General features: G+C 39.5%; 1 protein-coding gene across 1 annotated transcript; it reads left to right on the top strand.

Moving 5' to 3' along the window:
- Positions 1-23,814, top strand: LOC125902827 (tissue factor-like). Its single transcript, XM_049599458.1, has 7 exons — positions 1-292; positions 1,800-1,914; positions 7,515-7,604; positions 10,646-10,752; positions 12,195-12,370; positions 20,342-20,507; positions 22,859-23,814. Exons 1-7 carry the CDS (start codon positions 226-228, stop codon positions 22,990-22,992), a joined length of 855 nt encoding a protein of 284 aa, XP_049455415.1. The 5' UTR covers positions 1-225; the 3' UTR covers positions 22,993-23,814.
- The last annotated feature ends 571 nt before the right edge of the window (positions 23,815-24,385 follow it).

Genomic DNA, 24,385 nt, shown 5'->3' with positions numbered 1-24,385 from the left:
TCAGCAGGCAGGCATGTGGGAGGGATCAGCAGGCGGAACGAGGCAAAACCCTAAACAGTCCCCCCCGTTCCCACATTTACAGCTCCAACTCTCTGTCCTGCTGGCTAGAGAAGACGGAGTAGCTTACACCTGGAGGAACATCTTCTCTACAACTACTTTTCCTGGGTTCAAATAACCTTGACAAGATTGAGTACTGAAGGATAGAAAATTTTGGATTGTTTTAACATGGCATCTGTGAAAACTGTGCTTTATTTGGGAGTCTGTCTGTCTACTTGGATCACCACTTCTGCAGGTAAAACCACATGATCAGATGGATAGATGGGTAGATACAGAGTAGTTCAGTAGTTTTACAGTTTGTTTGTGGATCTCTGCAGTTCACTTTGGTTTCTGTGTTCCTGCTGTAACTTAAAAGAATACTCCACCAACAAAATGACCATTTGGAAATCAGTTTGTCATGCTGTGTTACCCTAAATCTGTGAAGAAATTTTTTTTCCTATTTTCTTTTTTCTTGCATGCCTGCATGGAAAACACTTTTATATTGATTTATAGTATGATTGGGGACCACTTCAGCAACTGCAAACTATATCAAAACATTCATTTACAAACTGTCACACAACTCGTGTAGTATAATCCAAGTCTCTTTTATCCAGCTGTATGCTTTTAGCAAAAATGTGTTTGTCTAGTACTGAGCAACTCTATAAATCACATTAAAATTCACAAGTTGTGTGAGAGTTTGTTAATGTCATTTGATGAAGTTTTGTTGTCCTCAATCTGTAGCCCCTTTTATATTGCTTGCTTGGGTTTCAAATAAAAGGTACAACTGGGGGGGGGACAAAGTTGTCTTGCCTGTAAGCCAGCAGTGGAAGTAGTAACAATGTTGAATCAATGTTCGTGTAGAACAGACAGCCAGCAGGATGAGACCATGGATGGGATGGGTGTGATGATTTGGCGATGGGTTATGCAGTTAGCAGCTAACTTAGAGAAGAACAGCGGCCAAAAATGTCCGCTAATTTGAAAATTAATGAGGTCCAGGAGCTCCTTTCCCACCGAGCAGAGGACGAGATCTGCTGCCATGTAACAGGGTGTCTGACAGAAAATGGACAGCAGATCTCTACATCTTGGAGGATGCAATGTTTGGTTTTAAAGATTCTAACTATGAAAAATCCATTAAATGTTTTGGGTGTATACATTGTAGATATAAATAAGTGATAGGCCCTGTATCCATATTGGAAATACAAATGATGTTTGAATAATAGAGATGTTCATGTAGTAATGTTGTTATTCGTGTAAAGAATGGATCTTCATGATGGGACAAGAACTTTTCATAGTTGTAACATTCCCCACTTGTTCTGTAATCAGTAAATGTTCCATGATGGCATTTAGACTACCTAATCATGACACAGCAGTTTTTTTTAGACATGTGGAAATGTTAAAGTAACCAATGAACCAAACTAAATGTTCCACAACATTCTGAAGACAAAGAGAACATAATGGAATGTTATAGCAATGCTGTGTATTTAGTATCTCAAACTGTATAAACCACATTTATAAGATTGTGTCTCTTATGTAACAGTCTCACTTTTGGCTCATACTCAGCTTTGCTCACTGGCAAAGTCTGACTTTGATTATGAGAAAAAACAGGACTGGGAGGTGCATGTCAAAGTTTTTCTCCAGCTGATTTATCAAAGTTGATATGCAGTTTGGTGTGATACTACATAACATTAACAAAACGAAAACAGGAATGAAAAATATTCACGGATCATGGATGAGTGGAAATAAACCTTACATTTTATACATAGGTGGCAACCTTGTGCCCAAAGCCGAGAATGTACGCTGGGTGTCTCTGGACTTTAAAACCATCCTCACTTGGACAGCCATACCATCTAACTACAAATACACTGTCGTGTACTCGCGGTGAGTCCACACACACACACACACACACACACACACACACACACACACACACAGACAGAGTTTTCGTCATTATATAGCAAGATAAGATGTATTCGGAGCTGACTGCACTTCCTAAGTACAGAATTGCACAAGTGAATTAATCAAGGAGGAAGTCATATTTTGGCAGTGGAAAATTCTGAATTGCTCAAATTTTACCACAATATGATAATACCAATAGTCACCATATTACATACAGTAGCAGCAAGGTGGAGTACCGGCATGGAAGCTAAGCAATGTACTGCTGTGAGGGGGTCAGCAACAAAACGTATTTTAGCCACCTGAAAAAGTCCCTAAAACATTAATATCAGTATAAGTATACACTATATTGAGAGTTTTTTTCATTCCTTTAACTTAAAGTCAGACAGTGACTTCCAACAGGAGAATGAAGCTATTATATCGTTTTCTTCAAGGCCAGTTTCCATTGAGAAAAATAGTTATTTTATTTTGCTGAACACAGGAGCTGCTGGTCTACCATTGCCTCCTTTAGTTAATTTGTTTTAGGTTATTGTGTGACTTTGGCTTTCAAAATGGTCACCAAAATCACACAATAACACAAACTAACTTACTGATCGAGGCATTGGTAGACCAGCAGCTCCTGTGGTCAGCGAGCTAAAATTACTGTTTTCTTAATAGAGTCTGGCCTTGAAGAAAGCTATGTAACAGCTTCATTCTCCTGTTGGAAATCAGGTGACCCCTACACAGTGGTACATTGCTTAGCTTCTCTTTCAGACTCCAGCCTGCTTCTATAAACTGGGGGCGAGCAAACTGACATCTACTGTATGTGAATAAGTTCCCCATATAGCCCTGCTTCCAAAAACTGAACCATCTCTTTAAGCCTTTTATTCAAAGTGTTTGATACATAAAAACAGAAAGACAGCAGAACGGACATTGAACTGTTTGCCGTGGTCATTTGACTAATACCAACGAAAATGGCAATTGATGTTAGCTGTTATGGTGACAGCACACATCAGTGGGGCCATAAAGTGTGTCACATTCATTACTTTGAGAACTTTGTTTGGCCTGTTTTCCTTATTTAACAGAAAAATACAACTGTACACCAATCCAAGTTTCTCTCTTCCACAGAACTAAGACTAATGTTGTAAAAGTAGCATTAGTTATTTGGAGAATACCTCAGTGTGCAGCCAGTACATGGATGTGAGTGTGCATAAGGTGTGTGTGTGTGTGTGTGTGTGTGTGTGTGTGTGTGTGTGTTAGAGCAAGCAGTAGAGGGAGAGATTGATATCAGAAGTGATTGGAGAGTAGAGTTCACAGTTTGTGCCTGATAAATGCTGCAGCTCCTTAAGACCAGGAGCAGTTTCCCGTGTCTTATTTACCAAGTGCTGAGTGGAGCAAAGGGGGATAGTGGGGTTAGAGTACCAACTTCAGTAACTGCTAAAGTGTAGATAATTTTGGCTATATTTTAGACATTTTTTTTTTTTTTAGATATTTTTAACAGGTGATAGTGTGACTCTAAAGCCCTGATCAGGGTAAACCACAGAATTCAGTTTTTAGCCAGGAAAAATACCTTTCTGGACAGACAAATTCTTCATACACTAGCTGGAGCTCTAGTTTGAAGTTATTTTGATAATGCTGCCATCTCCTGGTATACCAGATTATCAAAACACATTAAAAACAAACTACAAAAGGCAAAAAATAAATTGATAAGGGGCATGCTAAAAGTTTGTCCACGCATGCATCTCAGTCCTGTGCATTTTAAAAAGTGTTTATGCTGTTAGGCTGTTATTATTATTTATATTAAGATGCTACTCACTTACAAAATTATTTAAAAAATTGTGCTAAAGTACCTAATAAATTCTTTCTCAACTCTAAAAGACAACTATATTTACTTTACAAGAGGCAGCTTACCAGTATTTAAATATGTTTGATTCAATAGCCTAATAGGCAAAAATACATTTCTCTATAGTGGAATTATTTGCTTACAAATCTGAAATTGTGTATTTCACAGAGCACATTTAACATGGCTTGAAAGAAATGGCGGGCGCCATGATATTGCAGTGGTTAGCATTGTCACCTCACAGCAAGAGGGTTCCTGGTTCAAATCTGGGTTGGGGAGTTTGCATGTTCTCCCATTGTCAGAGTGGGTTTTCTCCACGTACCTTGGCTTCCTCCCGCAGTCCAAAGACTTGCAGGTTAATTGGTGACTCTAAATTGGCCGCAGTTGTGAATGTGAGTGTGAAAGGTTGACTGTCTTTATGTGTCAGCCCTGTGGTAGTCTGGTGACCTGTCCAGGGTGTCTTGCCCAATTTCAGCTGGGATAGACTCCAGCCCCCCAGCACCTCTTGTTGATGGGATGTTTTAATCTTTTGATGTGTTGAGTGTTTGCTAGATGACCGCAGTGGAAATAAGCTTTTGGGCTTTATTGTGCATATATCCTTGGTGATTTCAATCAGTCAGTTAAAGAAATAATTATGGAAAGGATTCCTACAGAGATAGACAGTTTTGTTTAAAAGTGAGGTCCTTTTCGTTGTTGTAAACAAGGGTGTAAATATAGACAGTGCAGGCAGTGCGGTTGCACTGGGGCCCATGGGGTGAAGGGGCCCGACTGACACCTGGAAATACGCCTGTGTTCAAAGAAGAACTCAGGTTAAAACATAAATTGTGCTATTTTCCATACATGCCCTAAATAAGGCAAACCCATCTCCATCATGGCTCTCTGGTTTTGTAAAACAGTGTCAATCTATAACAAATTATAAACTAATAATTTCCTATTTTCTTTTGTAGATTTGTCTTATACAGATATGTAATGATGATTGCTATGTAATATGTATGTTAATGTGTCCAGTATGAAGTATCTGCAAGTGGATGTAACGTAAAAGCGGCAGTAAGACACACTGTTACTAAAATATATATACACCTAAAACTCTGTGTGTGGGTGTGTGTGTGTGCGTGTGTGCTTCATAACTTGTAACTAGGGCGTAATAGGGCCCCTCATAATAGCCTGCACTGGGGTTCATTGTAACGACCTTACGCAGCTGGTTGTAAACCAAAACGATCTTGAATTTGCTGTCTCAAACCCCACCAGACTCCATTTAAATACACACTAATTTTATCATGATAAAACACACTTTATTTAAAGTCAAGAGAAACAAAACAAAACTCGCAAAAAACATCTTAGTTCGTCTCTCCACTGCTCCAACAAGCACCAACACTGGATTGGTTGAAACAAAACCTTAATTCTCCCAGTTAGATGTGAAAATATGCAGGCTCTATATATGCTGAAATACTGTTTTTTTATGGAGTCTGGTGGCTACTTTTTAACAAAAATGTCTATCTCTGTAGGGATCTTTTTTAATGTAACACTTAAAATAACAATCTGAGCATGTCAGTGGTAAGAACAAACACTTCTAGTGATATATTTAGGGTGCATTTACCCTGAGTGGTTACATTGCAGCCTGTTTTGCTGCTGGCTGTAACACTCTTGCTGAATTCTGGATCAGTCTGAAAAATCATTCTTACCATTAGTCACTTAGATACAAAAACATGGGTTAATAGGGTCCAGGCTGAATGTTACCAGCGTTTTCCTTCAGGTCATGTGCCGCCACTGTGTTGGTGTTGGCTTATTGCTTCAGGTATGCTGAGGAATGTAAATATGAGACAGAAAACTGAAAGCTTATCACACGCAAATACACTGCACAGCATTTTTCTGCTATGTCTAGACAAGTTGTTCCACGGTTTTAAACGAAGGCACCACCTCACTTCTTTTTTCATGGTCCCCTCAAATAAACAGTGAATTAAAATGAACTGGTCAACATGGTTAAATGTATTTATTTTATTCTGTTAAACAAGCTTATTTTTGAAGTTTGCAAGGAAAAAAACATGCACATGACATTGTGTGCTGATTGTGTTTTTCATGTAGCTTTTTAGTTGCTGTGAATAGCTGTATCTAAAAGTTTTTCTGCAAGGAAGAGTTGAGTGTGGATCAAATGTGCTGAACTACCTTTGTGTGACCACAGTGCCACTGAAATTAAATAGGAGGTATGTTTGTTTGGGCAGTTTTAATGTGAAAGTAAGAGTGTGGTCCTCTGGGAGCTAACACTGTAATGGTCCCAACATGGAAGACTCAGGTGAAAAACAAAAAATGAAGGATTGCAGGATTGCCTAAACCACTGAACATACCCACTCTAAGACAGACCCAGCACACAGTGGACAACCTAAAGTAGATCAGAGTGAGCTTTCACTCCAACAGTCCCAACAAATGATGATCTCCCTGTAATGCTGACATGTCAATCACATTTCATCATTCACATTTCGATACTTAGGAACACAAACATCTGTCAGTGTCTTAAATGATAGCATTAATAAAAGTGTTTTTAAGGTTCTCTGTTTTCAAATGGTAAGTACCTATCTAATAATTACATAAGTATATTTTCCTCATAATGATGCAACAGTTTAATCATGTTATATTTAATATGCTGCTGTACTATAATGTGTTCCTTTGTCTCCAAAAAGAACCTGACATTTAATCTGTATTTTAAAAGATTAATATTTAGCTGAAAGAGCCAGTGTGTAGGATTTAGGGGATATATTTGCTGAAATGGACTATATTATAACAAGTATGCTTTCTTTAGTGTATAATCACCTGAAAATAAGACTCTCTGTGTTTTTGTTACCTTAGAATGAGCTGTTTATATCTACATAGGGAGTGGGTCTTCGTCCACAGAATCCGCCATGTTGAACCGCCATGTTTCTACAGAATTGCAGAACAGACAAACCAAACGCTGGCTCTAGATAGGGACATTGAAGTTTTTGTGTAGGCCACCATAGTTAGAAGCCCCTCTGTGATGAGAACGTTGGAGAAACATTGCTTTTTTTTTAATGTGGAACTGCTTTATCAGTGGTTTTACTGCTTTAAATCACCCGGTCCGTTTGTTTTGAAAAGGAAGAGACCTCTGCAGATAATTCAGGTCCTGCAAAAAGCCTCACGAACGTCTGGATCTTAACTTAATAGAGAAAAAGTTGAGTTCAGGTGCAAATCTTAATTTTTAATACTTCATTAATCCACAAGGGGAAATTCAATCTTTTCACTCTGTTGTCATATACATATACACACAGGGCCGAAATACACACACACACACGCAGAACCAGGACCTATACAAGCATTACATGGATAGATGTCAGGGTTAGGGGGCTGCCCCGAGCTGTTGGGGGGTTCGGTGCCTTGCTCAAGGGTCCACACTCCATATATTTGATCCGGGCAGGGACTTGAACCGGCGACCCTCTGCTTCCCAAACAAAGTCCCTATGGACTGAGCTAACAACTCGGCTTTGACAGGCCAAACAACGGGGGAAAAACACTGTTAATTCTTTTAAGAATATTCTGCTTTACTGAGTGCTTTTACTGTGAGGTGGGCACACATAAAGTTATCAAAGAACACTGAAGGAATCCTAGCTTGGAGAAGTTTCAGCTGGTTGCAATCTGCAGTCCTCCTTTAAATAAAAATACCAAATCATGTAAGGGACAGCAGGTATCACAATGTCAGCCTGTGTATTTTTTTTTGTATTCAAGTTATTCTCTTGTGTATCTTGTCATGTGACTTTTAGGGCTGGCAGTGACTGGATGGACAGTCAGCACTGCATCCGAGTGTCAGAGTCAGAATGTGATCTGACCTTTGACCTTGTGCCTTACGACAGGTAGGAACATGACCTCTATCTACTTTCTTACTATATAATGACGAAAACTCTGTGTGTGTGTGTGTGTGTGTGTGTGTGTGTGTGTGTGTGTGTCTTCCACGTTTTCCTCCTCACTGACTTGGTCAATCCATGTGAAATTTGGCACAGTGGTAGAGGGTAATGGGAGGATGCGAATGAAGCAATATTACATCAACTGGCCAAAGGAGGACGCTATAGCAACCGATTGAAATTGCACGAACCCATAACTTCCGGTTATATTGATTTTCCGCCATTTTGAATTTTTTGAAAAACACTTCAAATCGATCTCTTCCTAGGAAGTTTGACCGATCTGCATGAAACTCGGTGAACATAATCTAGGGACCAATATCTAAAGTTCCCTCTTGGCAAAAGTTGGAAAACTTACTAAAACTGAGCTTCTATGAGGCAATGAATATTGCGGAGGGTGTGGCTCATCACATACAGGTGTATAACATCTCAAGGGTTTCACCGATCACCACGCAACTTTGTAGGCATATGACCACACATAATCTGAGGGGACCCCTCCATTATTGATCTGATCAAACAAAATGGGGGCGCTAGAGAGCTAATTTCTTATCTAGGCCTAACCGCCATATCGATTTTTACTAAACTTGGTAGATATGTAGAACAGGACGCCTCAAGGTGACTGGAGAAATTTAACTCTAACTGGCAACTGGGTGGCGCTATAACAACAGAAAAATGCTTAAAAATGCGACCGATCGCTGTGGCTCCCCCTGTGGCCGAATGTTGTTGTTTTTTTCTTATTTTTGGTATGACTAAGTCATGGTATGGTATGCTGTACATAATCACGGAAACTGTCAGTGTGTCATTCTGTCAGTCATTCTGTCTGTCCCACGTTTTTCTACTCACTGACGTGGTCAATCTATGTGAAACTGTTCGTGGGCAACTGTGCACTCAAAGGGTATGGACTAGTCTCTATAATATTACTATTGGGTTTAAATATCTGGTATGTTCAGTCACCTAACATACTTCACATTCATGTCTCATTTCTTTCTTTTTTTTAAAGATTTTTTTGGGGCATTTTCAGCCTTTTATGGATAGGACAGACAGTGTGAAGGAGGGAGAGAGAGGGGAAGTGACATGCAGCAAAGGGCCACAGGCTGGAGTCGAACCTGGGCCGCTGCGGCAACAGCCCTGCACATGGGGTGTCCGCTCCACCGCTAAGCCAACAACGCCCCTCATGTCTCATTTCTAATGCCACTCCTGTTCAATATATTCCTACGGAAACATACATATATTTCTCTGTTATAAGCATAATTTATGTCCCATTCCCTTAACCATCTTAATCTTAGTTTTGCTTTATCATATATAGTAGCATACATTGTTATGAGGCTACCCAAGTGTGAGTTTGTGTATTCTTTAAATGTGATATCAGAACATAATGTTCCCAGATCAGGCTCACAGAAACAAAAAGGGAGTGGTTAGTCCTCCCTGCTTGAAGACTTCTTTACTGTAATCATCTAGATCTAGATCTAAAACTAAATCAACAAGTCCTCTGAATTAAATGACAAAATACTTTTTTGTCCTCAACCTCCAGAAGGACACAGGGAAGTGTTTTATTATGTTATTTTATGTAGCCCAATATCACAAATCACAACCTTGTCTCTTTACAATCTGTACAGCATATGACACCCTTTGTTCGTAGAGCCATCCATTCAGACAAGGAAAAACTCCCCAAACAAACCCTTTAAAGAGAAAAGATGGAGGAAACCTCAGACAGCAACAGAGGAGGGAATCAAACCTTCGGGACAGATAGACATGGAGCAGATGTGTGTACAGGATAGACCGGAGTTAACAGAGTCAAATTACACTAAGAACAAACAGGATGGCAAGTATTTGGATAGATTTTAAACATAAAGGAGGGATATGGATCTTGGAGGACCTCCAAGTGTCTCCAAACAAAACTAAATCACACAACCTCCGCTCCACCATGGAGAGCTGGACAAGAGGACAGACTATACAAACACCACAAGGCAAAACTAAAAAACATAATTAACACAGACAAACACACACACACGGGCTCACGCGCACGCACACACACACACACACACACACACACACACACACACACACACACACACACACACAGTGATAGAGAGAGAGGGAGTCCAAGGATGCTGTTAGAAGACTGAGTGTCAGTGACGACAGCAAGGAGAAACTAGGGACACTATGCAGAGAGATGATTACAACACGGGTGGATTATGAGACAACTGGCCCCTGGGCCCAGATACACATAGGGCCCCACCACCTCTCCTACACAGCAGCAAGACACACAGACTTTGTGGTGGTTTTCCATGGCTTTGTAGTCCCTCTGTGTCTTTTTGTGATTTTGTGTCTCCTTTTGATCATTGTGTGTCTTCTTGTGGTTGTTTTGTGTCTCTTTTAGGCTTTTTTGTGTCTTTTTGTTGTCTTGTGTCTCTCTGTAGTCGTTTTGTGTCTCCTTGTGGTAGTTTTGCGGTTCATTTTCTTGTAGTCATTTGGGTCTTTTTGAGATAATTTTGTGTGTTTAGGTGTCACTTTGTTGTCATTTTGTCTCTCTTTGCGGTTGTTTTGTGTACCTTTGCCATCAGTCTTGTGTCTTTGTGGTTGTTTTATGTTGTTGTTTTTTATCTTGTGTCTCCTTGTAGTCATTTCGTGTCTGTGTGGTTGTTTTGTGGGGTTTTTTTGTAGTTGTTTGCCTCTTTCAGGTAATTTTTATGTCTTTTTTGGTGTCACTTTGTTGTCATTTTTTGTCTCTGTGGTTGTGTTATGTATATATTGACATTTTGTGTTTCTTTGTGGTTTTATTGTGTCCTCTTATAGTCATTTGGGTCTTTTCAATGTAATTTTGTGTCTGGTGGTTGTTTTGTGTTTCTTTGTGGCCTTTTTGTGTCTCTGTGGTTGTTTTATGTCTTTTTGTAGCCATTTAGATCTTTTCTTGCTAATTTTGTGTCTTACTGGAGTATTTCTGTGTCTTTTTGTTGATTTTTTGTCACTCTTATTTATGCATTCTTGTCCAACAGGAGCTACACTGCTGATATCAAAACAGAGCCTGAGACTTTGGACTATGACTATGACCTAGAGGAGTTCCCTCACACTGATGCCCCACCCTTCAACCCCTACAGAGAGAGTAGGTATCATAAGCTCAAACACCAAAAAACCCACATATAACACACATTACAGTTGTCAGTAAGACGTGAGGAAACATACAGGTGTCTTTAATTTCCAAAAAAGGCCCTGAGAGAAAAAAACAAGCTCTGTGCAACAAGTACGATTCCTTTGTGGCACAACTTCAGCCAGCTCCTAGTCATTCCCCCTGCCTGCAGTTTTCCCTGCCAATTACCAGTTCTCCTTACATGCATATCCAGCCACTCCCTCCTTCTTCTGCAGAAACCCCTTTTCAATCTGACTGCCCCCCCACCCCCACCACCAACACCTCATCAATGCAAAAACTGCATTTTAGGTGAAAACAGACCTTGTAAAAGTCTGTCCAGGCTGAAGAATATGAAGTTGTGACGCATAGACAGGGAAAACAACTTTTTGGCTTGTGATGTCAGTGTGTGCCGCTATCTACTTTAAGGGGCATCACAAATGAGGCCTCAGATGGTGCAATGGTGGACATGGCCCAAATGGGCTCGCTCTAACCTCACTAACAGGACTAGTTACTCTTCCACTTTATTGAGAAACAGCTGATGTGTCAGAATGTGTTCCTGAGGTCACAGCTCAAGTTAGCCTTCTGGTGGAATTCTTTGGATTCTGATTTGTTATTGGTTATTTCTAATCATAATAAAAAGCTTTATTAATACAAGTTAGTTCCGACCAAGCAACAACAGGCATTCCATGAGTGCTGATATACTGTACAGTGTTACAGCACTGGGACTTTTAACTATGCATTTAACTATGTATCACTCCGCTTTACAGGTGTACTGAGCCATTAATTATGTTAATTAGCTGATATTAACGGTCATCTGAACAAACTTTGCATCGCAATGAAGAACATATTTCCTCAAATAACACAGTTAAATAATGAATGGTTATGACTGTTACTGCTATTTAGATGTAATAAATTGCACTTGTAGAGCTGTTGTATAAAAGCAATACGTAGCACACTTGATCATAGAGCATTTAAATGCGAATTGCACCAATTTCAAACACCACTGTGTCTCTCCAGGTATTGTGAAGGACCACTGCACATGTTGTCTAAAGCTTTCGTATCGCCAGAGGGAGCTGTGTGAGGACTGATAAATGTCCTGGAGTGATTGGCTCAGCGTCACTTAGAGCTAAAGCTGAGGCTTGAAGCTATAGTTAGAAAGAAGTAAGCTGACCAGACCTTTGTAGCCTGCTCCTCATCTGTGATACAGGCTAGAGACTCCAGATGGTATGAGCATAACACACCCCAATCTCGAACTGAACTATTGGCGGTCGACTTGCATTGTGGGTAATGTAGGCGCAGGGTTTTGATAAGAAAGAAGAATGTGGGAATGGGATGAATAGTAAATAAGACACCTTGAACTAATATGAATAAGCCTTACAGGTGGTCTCATCCTCTCCGCTGACTTGTCCTCTGCTCAGGTAACATCAGTGCTGTGAACTTCACTGTACAAGCTGTGGATGAGAAAATCATGATCCACATCATAGATCCTCTGACCAGTATTCATCAGACTGGCAAGCAGCTCAGCATCAGAGACATTCTCAAAAAGGACCTCAAGTATAAGATCAGCTACTACAAGGCTGGAAGTACAGGCAAGGTACAGTATACAGCTGCCAACAATGACACTAACATACAAAGAGTCTCACCAAAGTATCGAAAACTAACACATTTGTGAAATACCTAGTAGAATGATCATACAGTAGGTTTAAGTGTTTATGTGTTGGATCTATATGATTCATCAATTATGTTATTTCAAATATATACTATTATTTAAATTAAGATATTCATGTTAAAATTGTTTCATCCAATTTAACCATGCATAAACCAGGGGTGTCAAACATACGGCCTGCAGCCTATAACCAGCCAGCCAAAAGTTCCAATTCAGCCCACTCGATGACTTTTCACACCTAATATTGATGCACTTGTGAGGGCTGAGAGATGTCAGGCTTTAGGAGCAACTTTAACCAGTGTTAAATGCTACTTCAGAGGCTTTTCACCCCAACCATAGTACAGCTGTCTGAAAACAACTGATTTTTATCTTAGAACAATATTGGTAGAACATTGTTACTAAGGCACTGCCAAAACTTTAGATTTGTAAATGGTTTGTAAGGGAGGAGATAACTGAACCTGCTTCCTCAATAGCTTTCACTAAAGTTTGGTGTGGTGATGCCAGAATAACAACACAGGAGTGGAAATATATGGAAAAATACACATGTAATGACAGTGAGTTGTGGACTGAACGTGGAAAAATTGAGACATATTTTTGAAATTCCACCTATTTTTCCTGAGACATCTGCTCATCATCTGTTTTGTAAATAAATCAACATTTTCAAAATCTAATTTTTTTCTCTAACAGAAAAGGAAAAATTTGTAGGCGTTGTTATTTTTAGATGATCATGTAATGATTATACTGGTGTGGCCAACTGGAGATCAAATCGGGCTGTATGTGGCTAATGAACTGGAATGAGTTTGACACCCCTGGCATAAACTTTACAAAATGGACCAAAGTATATCTTTTGGTTAAACGTTTCACTTAGCATTGATAAGATGAAAAGCACACGAATACAGTGCTGTGGGTCAAGATATGCTGTTAACTGTAGGAAGTCCTTCAGAATGCAACACATTTACCAACATCAACACACCATGATTTAATTACATGCTTTTCAATAACTCTCCTTGATTGGGGTGGTATTTAAGCTTGTTTCTGGTTTCCTTATTATCAATCAATTAGTCATGTGACTTATTAACCACCATAGCTACAAACACAAACAACATTACAGTTGTCTTTTCAAATAGTCTATTTTTTTTTTTTTTAAAGAATCCCAGAGAACAGACGTGCAGTGGCTGAAACTTCACTCTCCTTTGTGCTCTTTGCGCATGGCAGGTTCATCCAGCACCAAACTGCATGTTAGATTTGTTTAAATGAATTGCCATTGCCGTGGTATGGGTGCTGTAAACAGTTTTTCAAGCTGAGTTTTGGTTTTTAAATACATGTGTAACTGAGAAAGCAATTCAGCGTCTGTCTCTGCTTGCACCGGGCAGTTTGCGAACACTAATCTGAAAGAGAGTTGGAGGGAGACGATGTGGTTTCATGCCAGATGAGCTTACTTGATAAGCTTTATGGGTGTTGACTGCCTAAATTAGGCTGGCAGTATTGAAATATTTTAATAGTGGTTTAATTGACAAACATTACTGAGGCTACTGAGGGCAAACACCATCATTACTTGGCTGTCCATGAAGGCAGGTCAGGGAAACATGGACGCAGGGCGTTTGGTTTGCATGCATTAACTGTGGTGGCTGTGACAAGTAAAGTTGAAGAGGGAGGAGCAGCAGTTTCACTCGGAGTCAGTTGTCAGGCACAAAGCAAACATTTAATTGAGAATTAATGCCATGGATCACATTTAAAAAAACAATATAAAATTATTAGAAGAAACTGAATAAAATTGTGCCACTTATCTAGTAAGAGGCTGAAAGGACAGATGCTTGAGCACCACCTGGGGTCTATCTGTGCACATGCCTGGTTGTGATAGTGGGATGGTTGCAACAGCACCACTTTAATCAGTTGTATGATCACTTCCTTTTTGACCTTGCATTTTAAAATTTATAGCTGTGTGAAGAAGTGTGCAGATTTCACAGCCAAAACCAACGCACTCACTCCCAACTCATCACATATCAGCACTTGGAATCCTGGGTGTGTCTGTTGTTGACGTCTGTGATGCCGTGTCAAGTTACGCCTGTTACATGCTCGATGCATACAGCCTTTTTCACAACAAACTTACAACAAAATAAACAAATATATGTGGTTAGGTTTAACAAAAACATTATGGTTTGGCTCTACATTCATATGGGAAGTGGACACTGGCCTCCTGGATGAAACTCTGGTGTTGTTGCTGCTACAGCTAGCTAAAAAAATAGCTGACAGAGGTGGGGATGGTTCTAACATCTTTTCAAAAAAGATTTTACATTCAGGTAAAATGGGATGTTTTTCTGAAGTGAAACCAGCATGTTTTTAAATCTACCAGGTAACATAAAATCATGAGTTATTTAGCTACTGTGTGCCACCCTGTGATATCATCCCTATCCCTATTTTTAATGCTTTAAAAAATATAAAAGATGATGTAGTCCATGACGGCCATAAAAATCTAGAATAAGCAAATTTTTTTTACACATATGAATGTTCATTGTAGACAATATGGCATCAAGGAAACATGCAGCAAAAGATGTGAAAATGTAATGGTAAGTGCTTACAAAGATGTGACCAGTACGCGGCAGTATAAAATCTAGAGACCTCATACAGTCCAGAATAATGTTCTTATTACAGAATAAGATCTTATTACAGAATAAGATCTGATCCGGAGGCTAGATCTGAACAGCAAGATGGTGTTGCACCAGACATGAATCATGAAGAGCCTCTTGCACCCTATCCAGTGCTCAGAAGGTCTACTAGACCTTGAAAACCACAAGAGAGACTTATAGAGCAAGTGTGGACTGTATGAAGTAAAAACAAAAGGACATGGTAATTCTGTGTTGAAGGTAATGTGTTATATTGTAACGTGTTATTGAATGTTGAGACTCATTTGGTTTGGTCAAAGATATTCGAGGTATTTTGAAAAACAGAAAAAAAATCCTGATGCTGGTGTTGCTCAGGATTGCTACATCTATCACCACTGCCTTCTTCTGTTCTTTGTCGATCAACACGATATCCGGGTCGTTAGCCATCAGCAGTCTGTCAGTCAGGATCTGGAAGTCCCACAGGATCTTACCTTTGTCATTCTCAACCACCTCAGGAGGTGTCTCCCATTCTGACTTTGGGACTTCCAGCCCATACTCAGTGTAGATGTTCCTATACACTATGCCAGCCATTTGGTTATGGCATTCCATGTGCGCTGTTCTTGACTGCATCTTACACCCTGCTATTATGTGCTGAACTGTCTCAGGAGCATCTTTGCACAGCCTGCACCTGGGGTCCTGTCCGGTGTGGTAGACCCCTGGCTCTATTGAGCTTGTACTAAGTGCGAGTAAGGCCCTGTGTCCATATAGCGCCTTTTTCTGGCAGAAAGGCGCTGGAAGGGTGCTGCAGAGCGCTGGGATGAAGCGTCTTTGCGCCCCAAAGAAAACGCTCACGAGGGTTTTCGTTTCTATGACAACAATATCTTGACAATTCCTGTAGCCCGCAGTTTTGCAGGTTTATAGTGATATATATAATGCTTCTGTGCTATCTACTCACATCTTTTCCAAAGTCCAGTGCTTATGACTCTGAACATGTCACTGGAGTGAAGTAGAGGTTCTTGATGTGTTTGAAAGTCAAAAATATTTTACCTGGCAATGTATATTCTTAATAGAAATATAGTATACTGTAGATCCATAACAAGTTTTAAAAGTAACACTAGTGGTATCTTGAGTTTGTGGTGGTTTTCTTGGCAATCTACCACAAATATACCACCCAACTTCACCATACATAAAATCAAACTCTGCTCAACAAATGCTGTCTCAATCAGTTAGGTTTTATCCACCTAAAAACAGCCCACCTAAAACAAATCAATATCAGTTCAAGTGTACACCATATTTGGAATATTTTTTACCACTTTATCTTGCCATCAGACAGCCATTAGACATCAGACAAAAACAGTAATTTTAGATCCATGGAGGTACACAATGCTGCATTGACCAGTTAGTGTGCAAGGCAAAGCTGTGAAAACAGTCTAAATACAGTGTACACTCACACTTATATTGATTTTTTTGGTTGGATTTATTTTTTTAATAGCAAAAGTATGTTTTGTTTGGGCTGCCACCTGCAGCAGTACATTGCTTAGCTTCTGTATTCGTAGATTTGGTTCATCAAAGATGCTAACAAAGCAACATAAAAGAAGCACAGCGGAAACATCAGCTATATTAGACCAATGTGTTTAACTATACACTACCGGTCAAAAGTTTTAGAACACCCCAATTTTTCCAGTTTTTTATTGAAAATTATGCAGTTTAATGTCTCATTGTACTCTGAAATGAAAGCATAGAACAAATAAACAATTGAGGTCAAAAAAGAAATCATGGAATCAATTTATAAACCAAAATGTATTCTAAACTTTTGACTCATCAAAGTAGCCACCTTTGGCAGATATAACAGCTGAACACACTCGTGGCATTCTTTCTACAATGGAAATCAAATATTCTGCAGAAAGTTCTTCCCAACTCTGTTGCAGAAGTTCCCATAAATGTGTGGCACTTGTAGGTTGCTTTGCTTTCACTCTTCTGTCCAGTTCATCCCAAACCAGCTCAATGGGGTTTAAGTCTGGAGACTGTGCTGGCCGCTCCATGTTTTCAAGCTTACCATCTTGTTCTTTTTTCCTGAGGTAGTTCTGGCATAGCTTGGACGTATGTTTTGGGTCATTATCTTGCTGTAGGATGAACCCCTGACCAACTAGGCGCATACCAGAGGGTACTGCATGGCGCTGCAGAATGCTGTGGTAGCCGTTTTGGTTCAGGGTGCCTCTCACTCTGTACAAGTCACCGACCCTGGATCCAGAAAAACAGCCCCAGACCATCACGCTTCCTCCTCCATGTTTGACAGTTGATGTCACACACTGAGGAACCATCCTTTCGCCTACTCGACGGCGTACAAAAATCCTGCGTGATGAACCGAAGATTTCAGACTTTGATTCATCAGTCCATAACACCTTCTTCCAGTCTTCAGTAGTCCATTGGTGGTGTTTCATGGCCCAGGCAAGCCTCTTCTTCTTATTCTGATGTCTTAGCAATGGCTTTCTTGCTGCAACTCTACCGTTCAAACCTGCAACTCGAAGTCTTCTCTTCACAGTTGAAACTGAGACTTGCTTACTACGACCACTATTAAGCTGTGCTTGAAGCTGTTGTCCTGTGAGCTGCCTATCACGCAAGCTGTTGACTCTCAGAAACTTGTCTTCTGATTCTGTTGTGGCTTTGGGTCTGCCAGACCTCTTCCTGTCAGAGTTTCTCCCAGTTTCTGAGTGCCTTTTGATGGTGAAGGAAACTGTACTCACTGACACCTTGACTTTCTTTGCAATTTCTCTGTAGGAAAGCCCTACATTTATAAGTGTTATGTTGGTCTGTCTCTCTTCCATTGTTAATTGCCTTTTTCTTGCCATTTTTATGGTAACACACTACTTTCTGCAGTACAATACTGTTCAAATGATGCTCACAAGGGTATGGTACCACAGTGTGTTCCAACACTGCTTTTATGCAGACAGAGGGGGTTGTAAGTAATCAAGAAAAGTTGGAACACCTGTAGGAATTGGTAGCACCAACTTTCAAGGCTTGATCAACCTCCATTGCTGCAGAACGGCTTTAAGTTGTTAACCCATTTCTTGTTCCCTGAAAAAGGCCTTTTTGTATAATTCTGAAATGTATATTATTTTTCAGTTTTGGGTAACCTTACCCTTTTTTTAACCTCTAGCAGTTCACTACTTACCTTTGTACCATTTCAAGCTATTCATTGGACTTGAACGGCTTGAATTTCAATAAAAAACTGGAAAAATTGGGGTGTTCTAAAACTTTTGACCGGTAGTGTATATCTTTGAACATTACAGTTACAGCTATGAATGACAACAGAAATAAACAAGCAGTGAATTTCATACATCTCTGCAATTTCAATCAGTTGCCAGTTGAATAGTTAGTTGCCAGCTGCCAGGCACACCTACTTTATAAAAAATGTAAAAGACTATAACCAAGGCTGAATAGAGTAGACTGATATGACTCTAACATCTGTAAATCTGTACTGTAAATATAACGCTGCAGCAGCCACTGAGTTTAGCTCAGCATAAAGACTGAAGCCAGGGGTTAACAGCTACCAGCAGCTCTGAAATTCACTGATTAGCACGTTAGGTAAGTGGTTGTGGTTTTATTGAGGATTATGTGCTGAACTAGCAAGGACATAATCTGGCACACAATCCTCCATAACCAAGTTGTTACACAGACAAGATGTAACATGTAGTAAGAGTCAGAAGTTCTGGTAATTTTTTAAATTTTGAAAGAGCCAGGCTAGTTGAGCCGAACTAACCAGCTGCTGGCTGTTAATGGACAAATATGAGAGTGGTATGAATCTTCTTAGCCAACGCTCAGCAAGTATTTTCCAAAACAGCCTTAGCAAATAACTACAAACATCACATGCGGCCATTAATATTGATGTCTGCTTTAGAGAGAATAGCACTTTAGGACTTACTATGAGCTTCCCTTTGAGAGAGAGGCTGTTCCATCACCAATAGGAAGATAAAATAAAGATCATTAAATAAAAGTGTAGGTCCACACTGAAAGTATGATTATGGCCTCAGAGGCTTATTTAATATTATGTCAAAAACGTCAATTACAGAAATTATTTCAGTTGTAGTGTGCAGGATTTATACTGGCAGAAATGGAAAATAATGTCATAAGTAGGCCTATGTTTCTTTAGTGTATATTCACCTGAACATAATAATTGTTGTGTTTCCATTAGTTGCGCTGCGCCTCTGTTCCATGTATTTTGGCCGTAAGCGTTGTGTTTTCTTGACCTTAGAATGAGTTGTTTATATCTACATAGGGAGTTGGTCCTCCTCTACAGGGATCACCATGTTGCACTGCCATGTTTCCACAGTAGCCCATAAGAGATTACTAAACATTGGCTGTAGAGAGGGTCATGCATGTTGCTGTATTGGCCACTGTAGTTAGCAGCCGCTCTGTGACTGAAAAACACAGATTTTGTTTTTGTTTGAAACGGCTTTATTCAGTCATCTTAACGCTTTTAATTACCAGTTGTTTTAGAGAGGAAGAGACCTCTATGGATAATTCAGCTCCTGCTAAAAACCTCCTGAAAATCTGGATCTTAAGTTATCAGAAAAAAACAGATGAGCATACATTAGCAGTTGCTAGGCTAATGGCCCGTCCCCGGTACAAATTGCGAGTCCTGGGATAGCAAAGGAATGACCCACCCTGATTGGCTAGTACTCATGGCCCACATTGGTTAGATAAGTTAGGTTTAGACAAAATGAGTGGGATTGGTTCGCGTTAGAGTAAGAATGTCAGGGTAAGCCAATCAGAGGCAGAGTAAAGCAGAGTAAGGCGGGCCATTCCTTCGCTATCTTAGGACATGCAAATTCATATCTCCGACATGCCAAACATAAATTAAAACTGCTCTATTCAGTTTGTTTAGGAGTTGGAGAGACCTCTGGATAATTCAGCTCCCAGTAAAACCCTCCTTAATGTCTGGATCAGAAATTAGGTGGCAACACATAGCAGCAGTGCAGTCTGTCTGCAACATGCCAAACAGTGTAGGAAAAACACTGATTTGTGAAGTGAAACTGCTTTATTCAGGATTTTTACCGGTTTTAGTCACCAGGTCCATTTGTTTTTGAGAGGAAGAGTCCTCTGTGGATAATTCAGCTCCCTGTAAAAACCCCATGAACAAAAACTGCTGCAATCTGCAATCCTCAGCACTGGACACAACTAAATCTACCTAAATCTTAGACACTAGACCTCGATCAAGAAATGTTTAATGTCTAAATGTCTGAATGATAAGTTGGATATATGTTTAAATGTGTAATGTTTTCTTCTTACCTGATAGAGAGACATCATATCTGACTCCAGTACAGCAGAGGTGTCGGGGCTGGACGCAGGACAGAGTTATTGCTTCATGGTGGCAGCTTTCATCCCCTCCAGAGCCAAAGGCACCCAGCAGGGAGCCTGGGGCATACAGCAGTGTACACCTGGAGAACCTAACATTGTGCAAGGTGCGCACACTCTGTATACATTGCACTACACTACACTACACTGGGTATGGACATAGAAAGATCTGAGAGTAATGTCAGCGTCACATTAGGGCAGACAATAATTCCTGTGATTTCTGTGCACCACAGAATTCATGTGATGGCTGCTGCAGACATCCACATGGCCTTGGGTCAGACCCAAGGTTTCTGAAATGACAGCAGCATTGCACTTCCTAGAAAATGAAAATGAATGCTTTTGGCAATTTTGGGTGGCATTGCCAGGTCATGAGTCCTGCCTGAGGCTTTTATGGATAAGAGGGTCCTTTGTTGAATGTGCTTAGAGCCCTTTCCAGTTGACGTATTTAGTGGTCAGTTAAGCCTCTAAGAGCTTTCTAGTGAACCAGCATAATTTTGTTAACATGCACTGTTTTACCCAAACACACTGCCCATCCCTAAAGCCTGACAAACAAGCATTCCTACCTCATGAAACATCTGCTTAGCTGATATTTTTGTGAAAAAAGACAACAACAACTAAAAAACAAAAAACAAAAGGTAGACTGTGAAATTTTTCTTTAAAAAAGCTAGAAATAACAGAAATGTTCTCATGCTTGGCCTCAGTGGTGAAACATCCCTTAAATGTTTCCTGTGTTTGTGTGATTATAGTGGTATGGAAAATTCATGTCACAATGAAAAACAACTCCCTGAGTTATTTAGCACAAAAAAATATTTTATAACTAATTGTCATTTAACATATGTTTTTAATGTAATTATGACACAGTATCAGAGTCAGCTGTATGGGTCACATATCACGTGTACACTTTTTCATTGCTCTCAAAGTACACAGAAGTAGATGTACATCTTAAAAACAGGGACAACAAAGGAGGTAAACAAACATCTGACCATGAAGTACCATAAAACTTCAATTAATAGCACAGGCTATTATTTACTTAAATCACTGAGCTCAACGGGCCCATATTTGGGACAGTGGTCCATATAACGTGTACATACTGACACAACCCCACTTTATCCTGTTAAAACAATACTCTCAACTTGGATTAATATTTATGAAAAACCTTTTTGATTCTTTTGATCTGAGGACCCTTATGGACTAAGGGAAGTTGAATAACTTACAGGGTAATTGAGGAGTGGACACATGGACAATGATTGAATTATGGAGAATCTAACCTAGCTGACTATATGTAGCATCTTCATACTAACAAAAGTGTAAACATTTATGCACGAACTGAACCGCCATCTAATGTTAGCTCAGGTGGGTAGCCAACAACCTGGTTTTATACATACAAAGAACTACAGTAAAAATGACCTGCTTGGCAACCAGAGCAGGCATCTCATTTAGACAGGCCTTTATTTGTCAAAATATGTAGCCACACTGGGCTAGTAAAAGGGACTGGGTGTTTAAATGGGAGTAGGCTTTTAATTGAAGTTTTACAGGTCATTCTTCAACTATGGTCCACTTTGCCTGGAAATTTTAGAAAAGTCTATTAAGAGAAATGTATTGATATCTTATATATATACAATATTTTCAGTAATATAATACTGATATTGTCATTTCTATTACCATATATATATATATATATATATATATATATATATAGATAGATAGATAGATACATACATATATATGTATATGTATATATTTCCATCACAATAAATCAAGTGATGGAAATAAACTTGTGGGAAAACGTTTACACAATCTCATTAAATGCTAGATTGCTAGTGTCTGTCTCTCCATTCTGTACATTGCGATGGAAATGACGATAACCCCAAGGGCTTATGGAAGAAGGCACAAGATACTAATATATCTGACAACACATTCATTAAAATTTGCATTTATGTGTCATTTGTGTTTGAAGTTAATATTAGATCAGTATCGAATTCAAATTGAGCAGGATTGAATGTCCAAAATCTGGCTCAGGGACAAAAGAAATATAGTAAAAACTACACAGGGCCACTTTTTACATAATAAAAAAATGACTTATTTGTCATTTAATTTCTGTATGTTCCTTTTGGTGTCAATTGAGTGTAAGATAATATGTATAAAAAGTATCTACGGTTTAAAAAGACAACAACAGCAAAATGGAATCTGTTTGCAGTCAGACAGTAGTGCAATAGTGCAGAGGATGTTGGAATAAATATAGAATGATTAATGTAACAGGTTGTTTTACATATTTATATTTCTTTCATTAGTTTTTATTCAGCCATTCTTAATCTTCCATGCTGGCAGAACAGGTGATACAAACAACACAGAGAGCTGCTCTATAGAGCCACTAGAGGTTAAACATTGTTTTCTGTGTGTTTAAAGGGATGAATGATGAGACAGATCTGTCTAACAGCAATTCTCATTGTCCCTACAGACTTAAGCCTTGGAGCGTGGGTCGGTATAGTCTTCATCATGCTCACAGTCCTCATCATCATCATCACAGTGACAGTCCTCTGCTGCAAATGCTGCCGACAAAAGAACCCATCTCAGTCATCAGCACCTGTTTAGTGTGTGTGTGTGTGTGTGTGTGTGTGTGTGTGTAGGTGTCTTTCAAGCACAGAGAGCTGGTCTCTCTTCAGTTTTCTATCTCCTCTTTGTTTCTAGGAAAACATCCTTTTACATTGCTAGGCTGTGTGTTTACAGTATAATGTAGTTTGCATTTTTTATTTTTTGTTTTCATTTACATGAATGTGAACATGTGCAACTTGTTCCGACAATGCAACTGTGTTAAGGTCAAACTATCTGCATTTTAAGCACCACCTGTGCATTTCTTGCATTCATCTTGTGTGTGTGATCATTTGTACATCAAGAATCATGTACGGCTTGGCTTTAGAATATCAAACGCTAACCACAGCAACAGTTCACATTAGAAGAGTTGTGTCAGAAGCTCGTTAAGAAGATCTAAACTATGATTTGTCTACCTGTTAGATTGTATGAGTGCAGACTAAATGTATAACATTCCCTGACAACTTTATTCCCAAGTCTTATCTATCCTCTTTTTTTTTAACTCATTATGGCAACCCAGTTGGGCTCACACTGTCTCCTTTAAACTTATTTTTCATGATTTTTTGTTTGTATTAAGCTTTCCCTAAAAGTTTTGTCAGACACAAATCACTACTAACAGTACAGTAAACCATGCTCTATAGTGGCACCTAGTGGCTGTACCATGAAACTTAGCAAACCCATCTCTTAAAAACCACATTCATCTATTGTCTTAGCCTTATGTGTAATTCAGACTCTTCATTCTTTTGTTTTTAATGTCAGAAAAGAAACTTTTGTTGATCAAAAGGATGGAAAAGCAATAAAACAATAAAAATGGCAAAGCAACGAGAGATCCCTTTCCTCTCTCATTGGCTGTATTATTATTTTCTCTCATCAACTTTGAGCATTCCCCAAATGTAGAGACGTGTTTACCCTCTACATATCGAGATGCTTCTAGACTTACTAGGCTTGATCTTCATGCTGGCCCACTTGAGGTTCTTATTTACCTTCTCTAGTAGCCTCTTTGTACATGGCATTGTTGTGGTCACCAGTGTCATGTCATCCATGTAAGCCCTAACTGGTGGAAGATGCAACCCATTCTGCCGTCTTTCCCCACCTACCACCCACTTAGAAGCCCTGATGATTACTTCCATCGCCATAGTAAATGCTAATGGAAAAATTGTACACCCTGCCATAATACCTATTTCTAGCCTCTGCCAACCTGTTGTTAAACCTGCCGTTCTTAGACACAACCTGATATCCTGAAAGTATGCTTTCACTAAGTTAACAACTACCTATGGCACTCTGAAGTAGTCAAACGCACTCCAAATGAGGCTATGCGGTACTGAACCAAACACATTTGCAAGATCTAAAAAAAGAATGCCTTAAGGAAATTTCTTCAAATTAGGCACAAATGTCC

This window comes from Epinephelus fuscoguttatus, linkage group LG15, assembly GCF_011397635.1.
Source record: "Epinephelus fuscoguttatus linkage group LG15, E.fuscoguttatus.final_Chr_v1".
Taxonomy (NCBI): Eukaryota; Metazoa; Chordata; class Actinopteri; order Perciformes; family Serranidae; genus Epinephelus; species Epinephelus fuscoguttatus.
The sequence above is the reverse complement of the archived record's forward strand: the minus strand, read 5'-3'. Positions and strand labels throughout refer to the sequence as shown.

What these genes read in the sequence shown, in the direction of transcription:
- LOC125902827 (XM_049599458.1), top strand. Translation starts at nt 226, where the DNA reads ATGGCATCTGTGAAAACTGTGCTTTATTTGGGAGTCTGTCTGTCTACT. An exon ending in GACCTTGTGCCTTACGACAG is followed by an intron (nt 7,605 to 10,645) that starts GTAGGAACATGA and finishes CTTGTCCAACAG; the next exon opens with GAGCTACACTGCTGATATCA. An exon ending in AGGCTGGAAGTACAGGCAAG is followed by an intron (nt 12,371 to 20,341) that starts GTACAGTATACA and finishes CTTACCTGATAG; the next exon opens with AGAGACATCATATCTGACTC.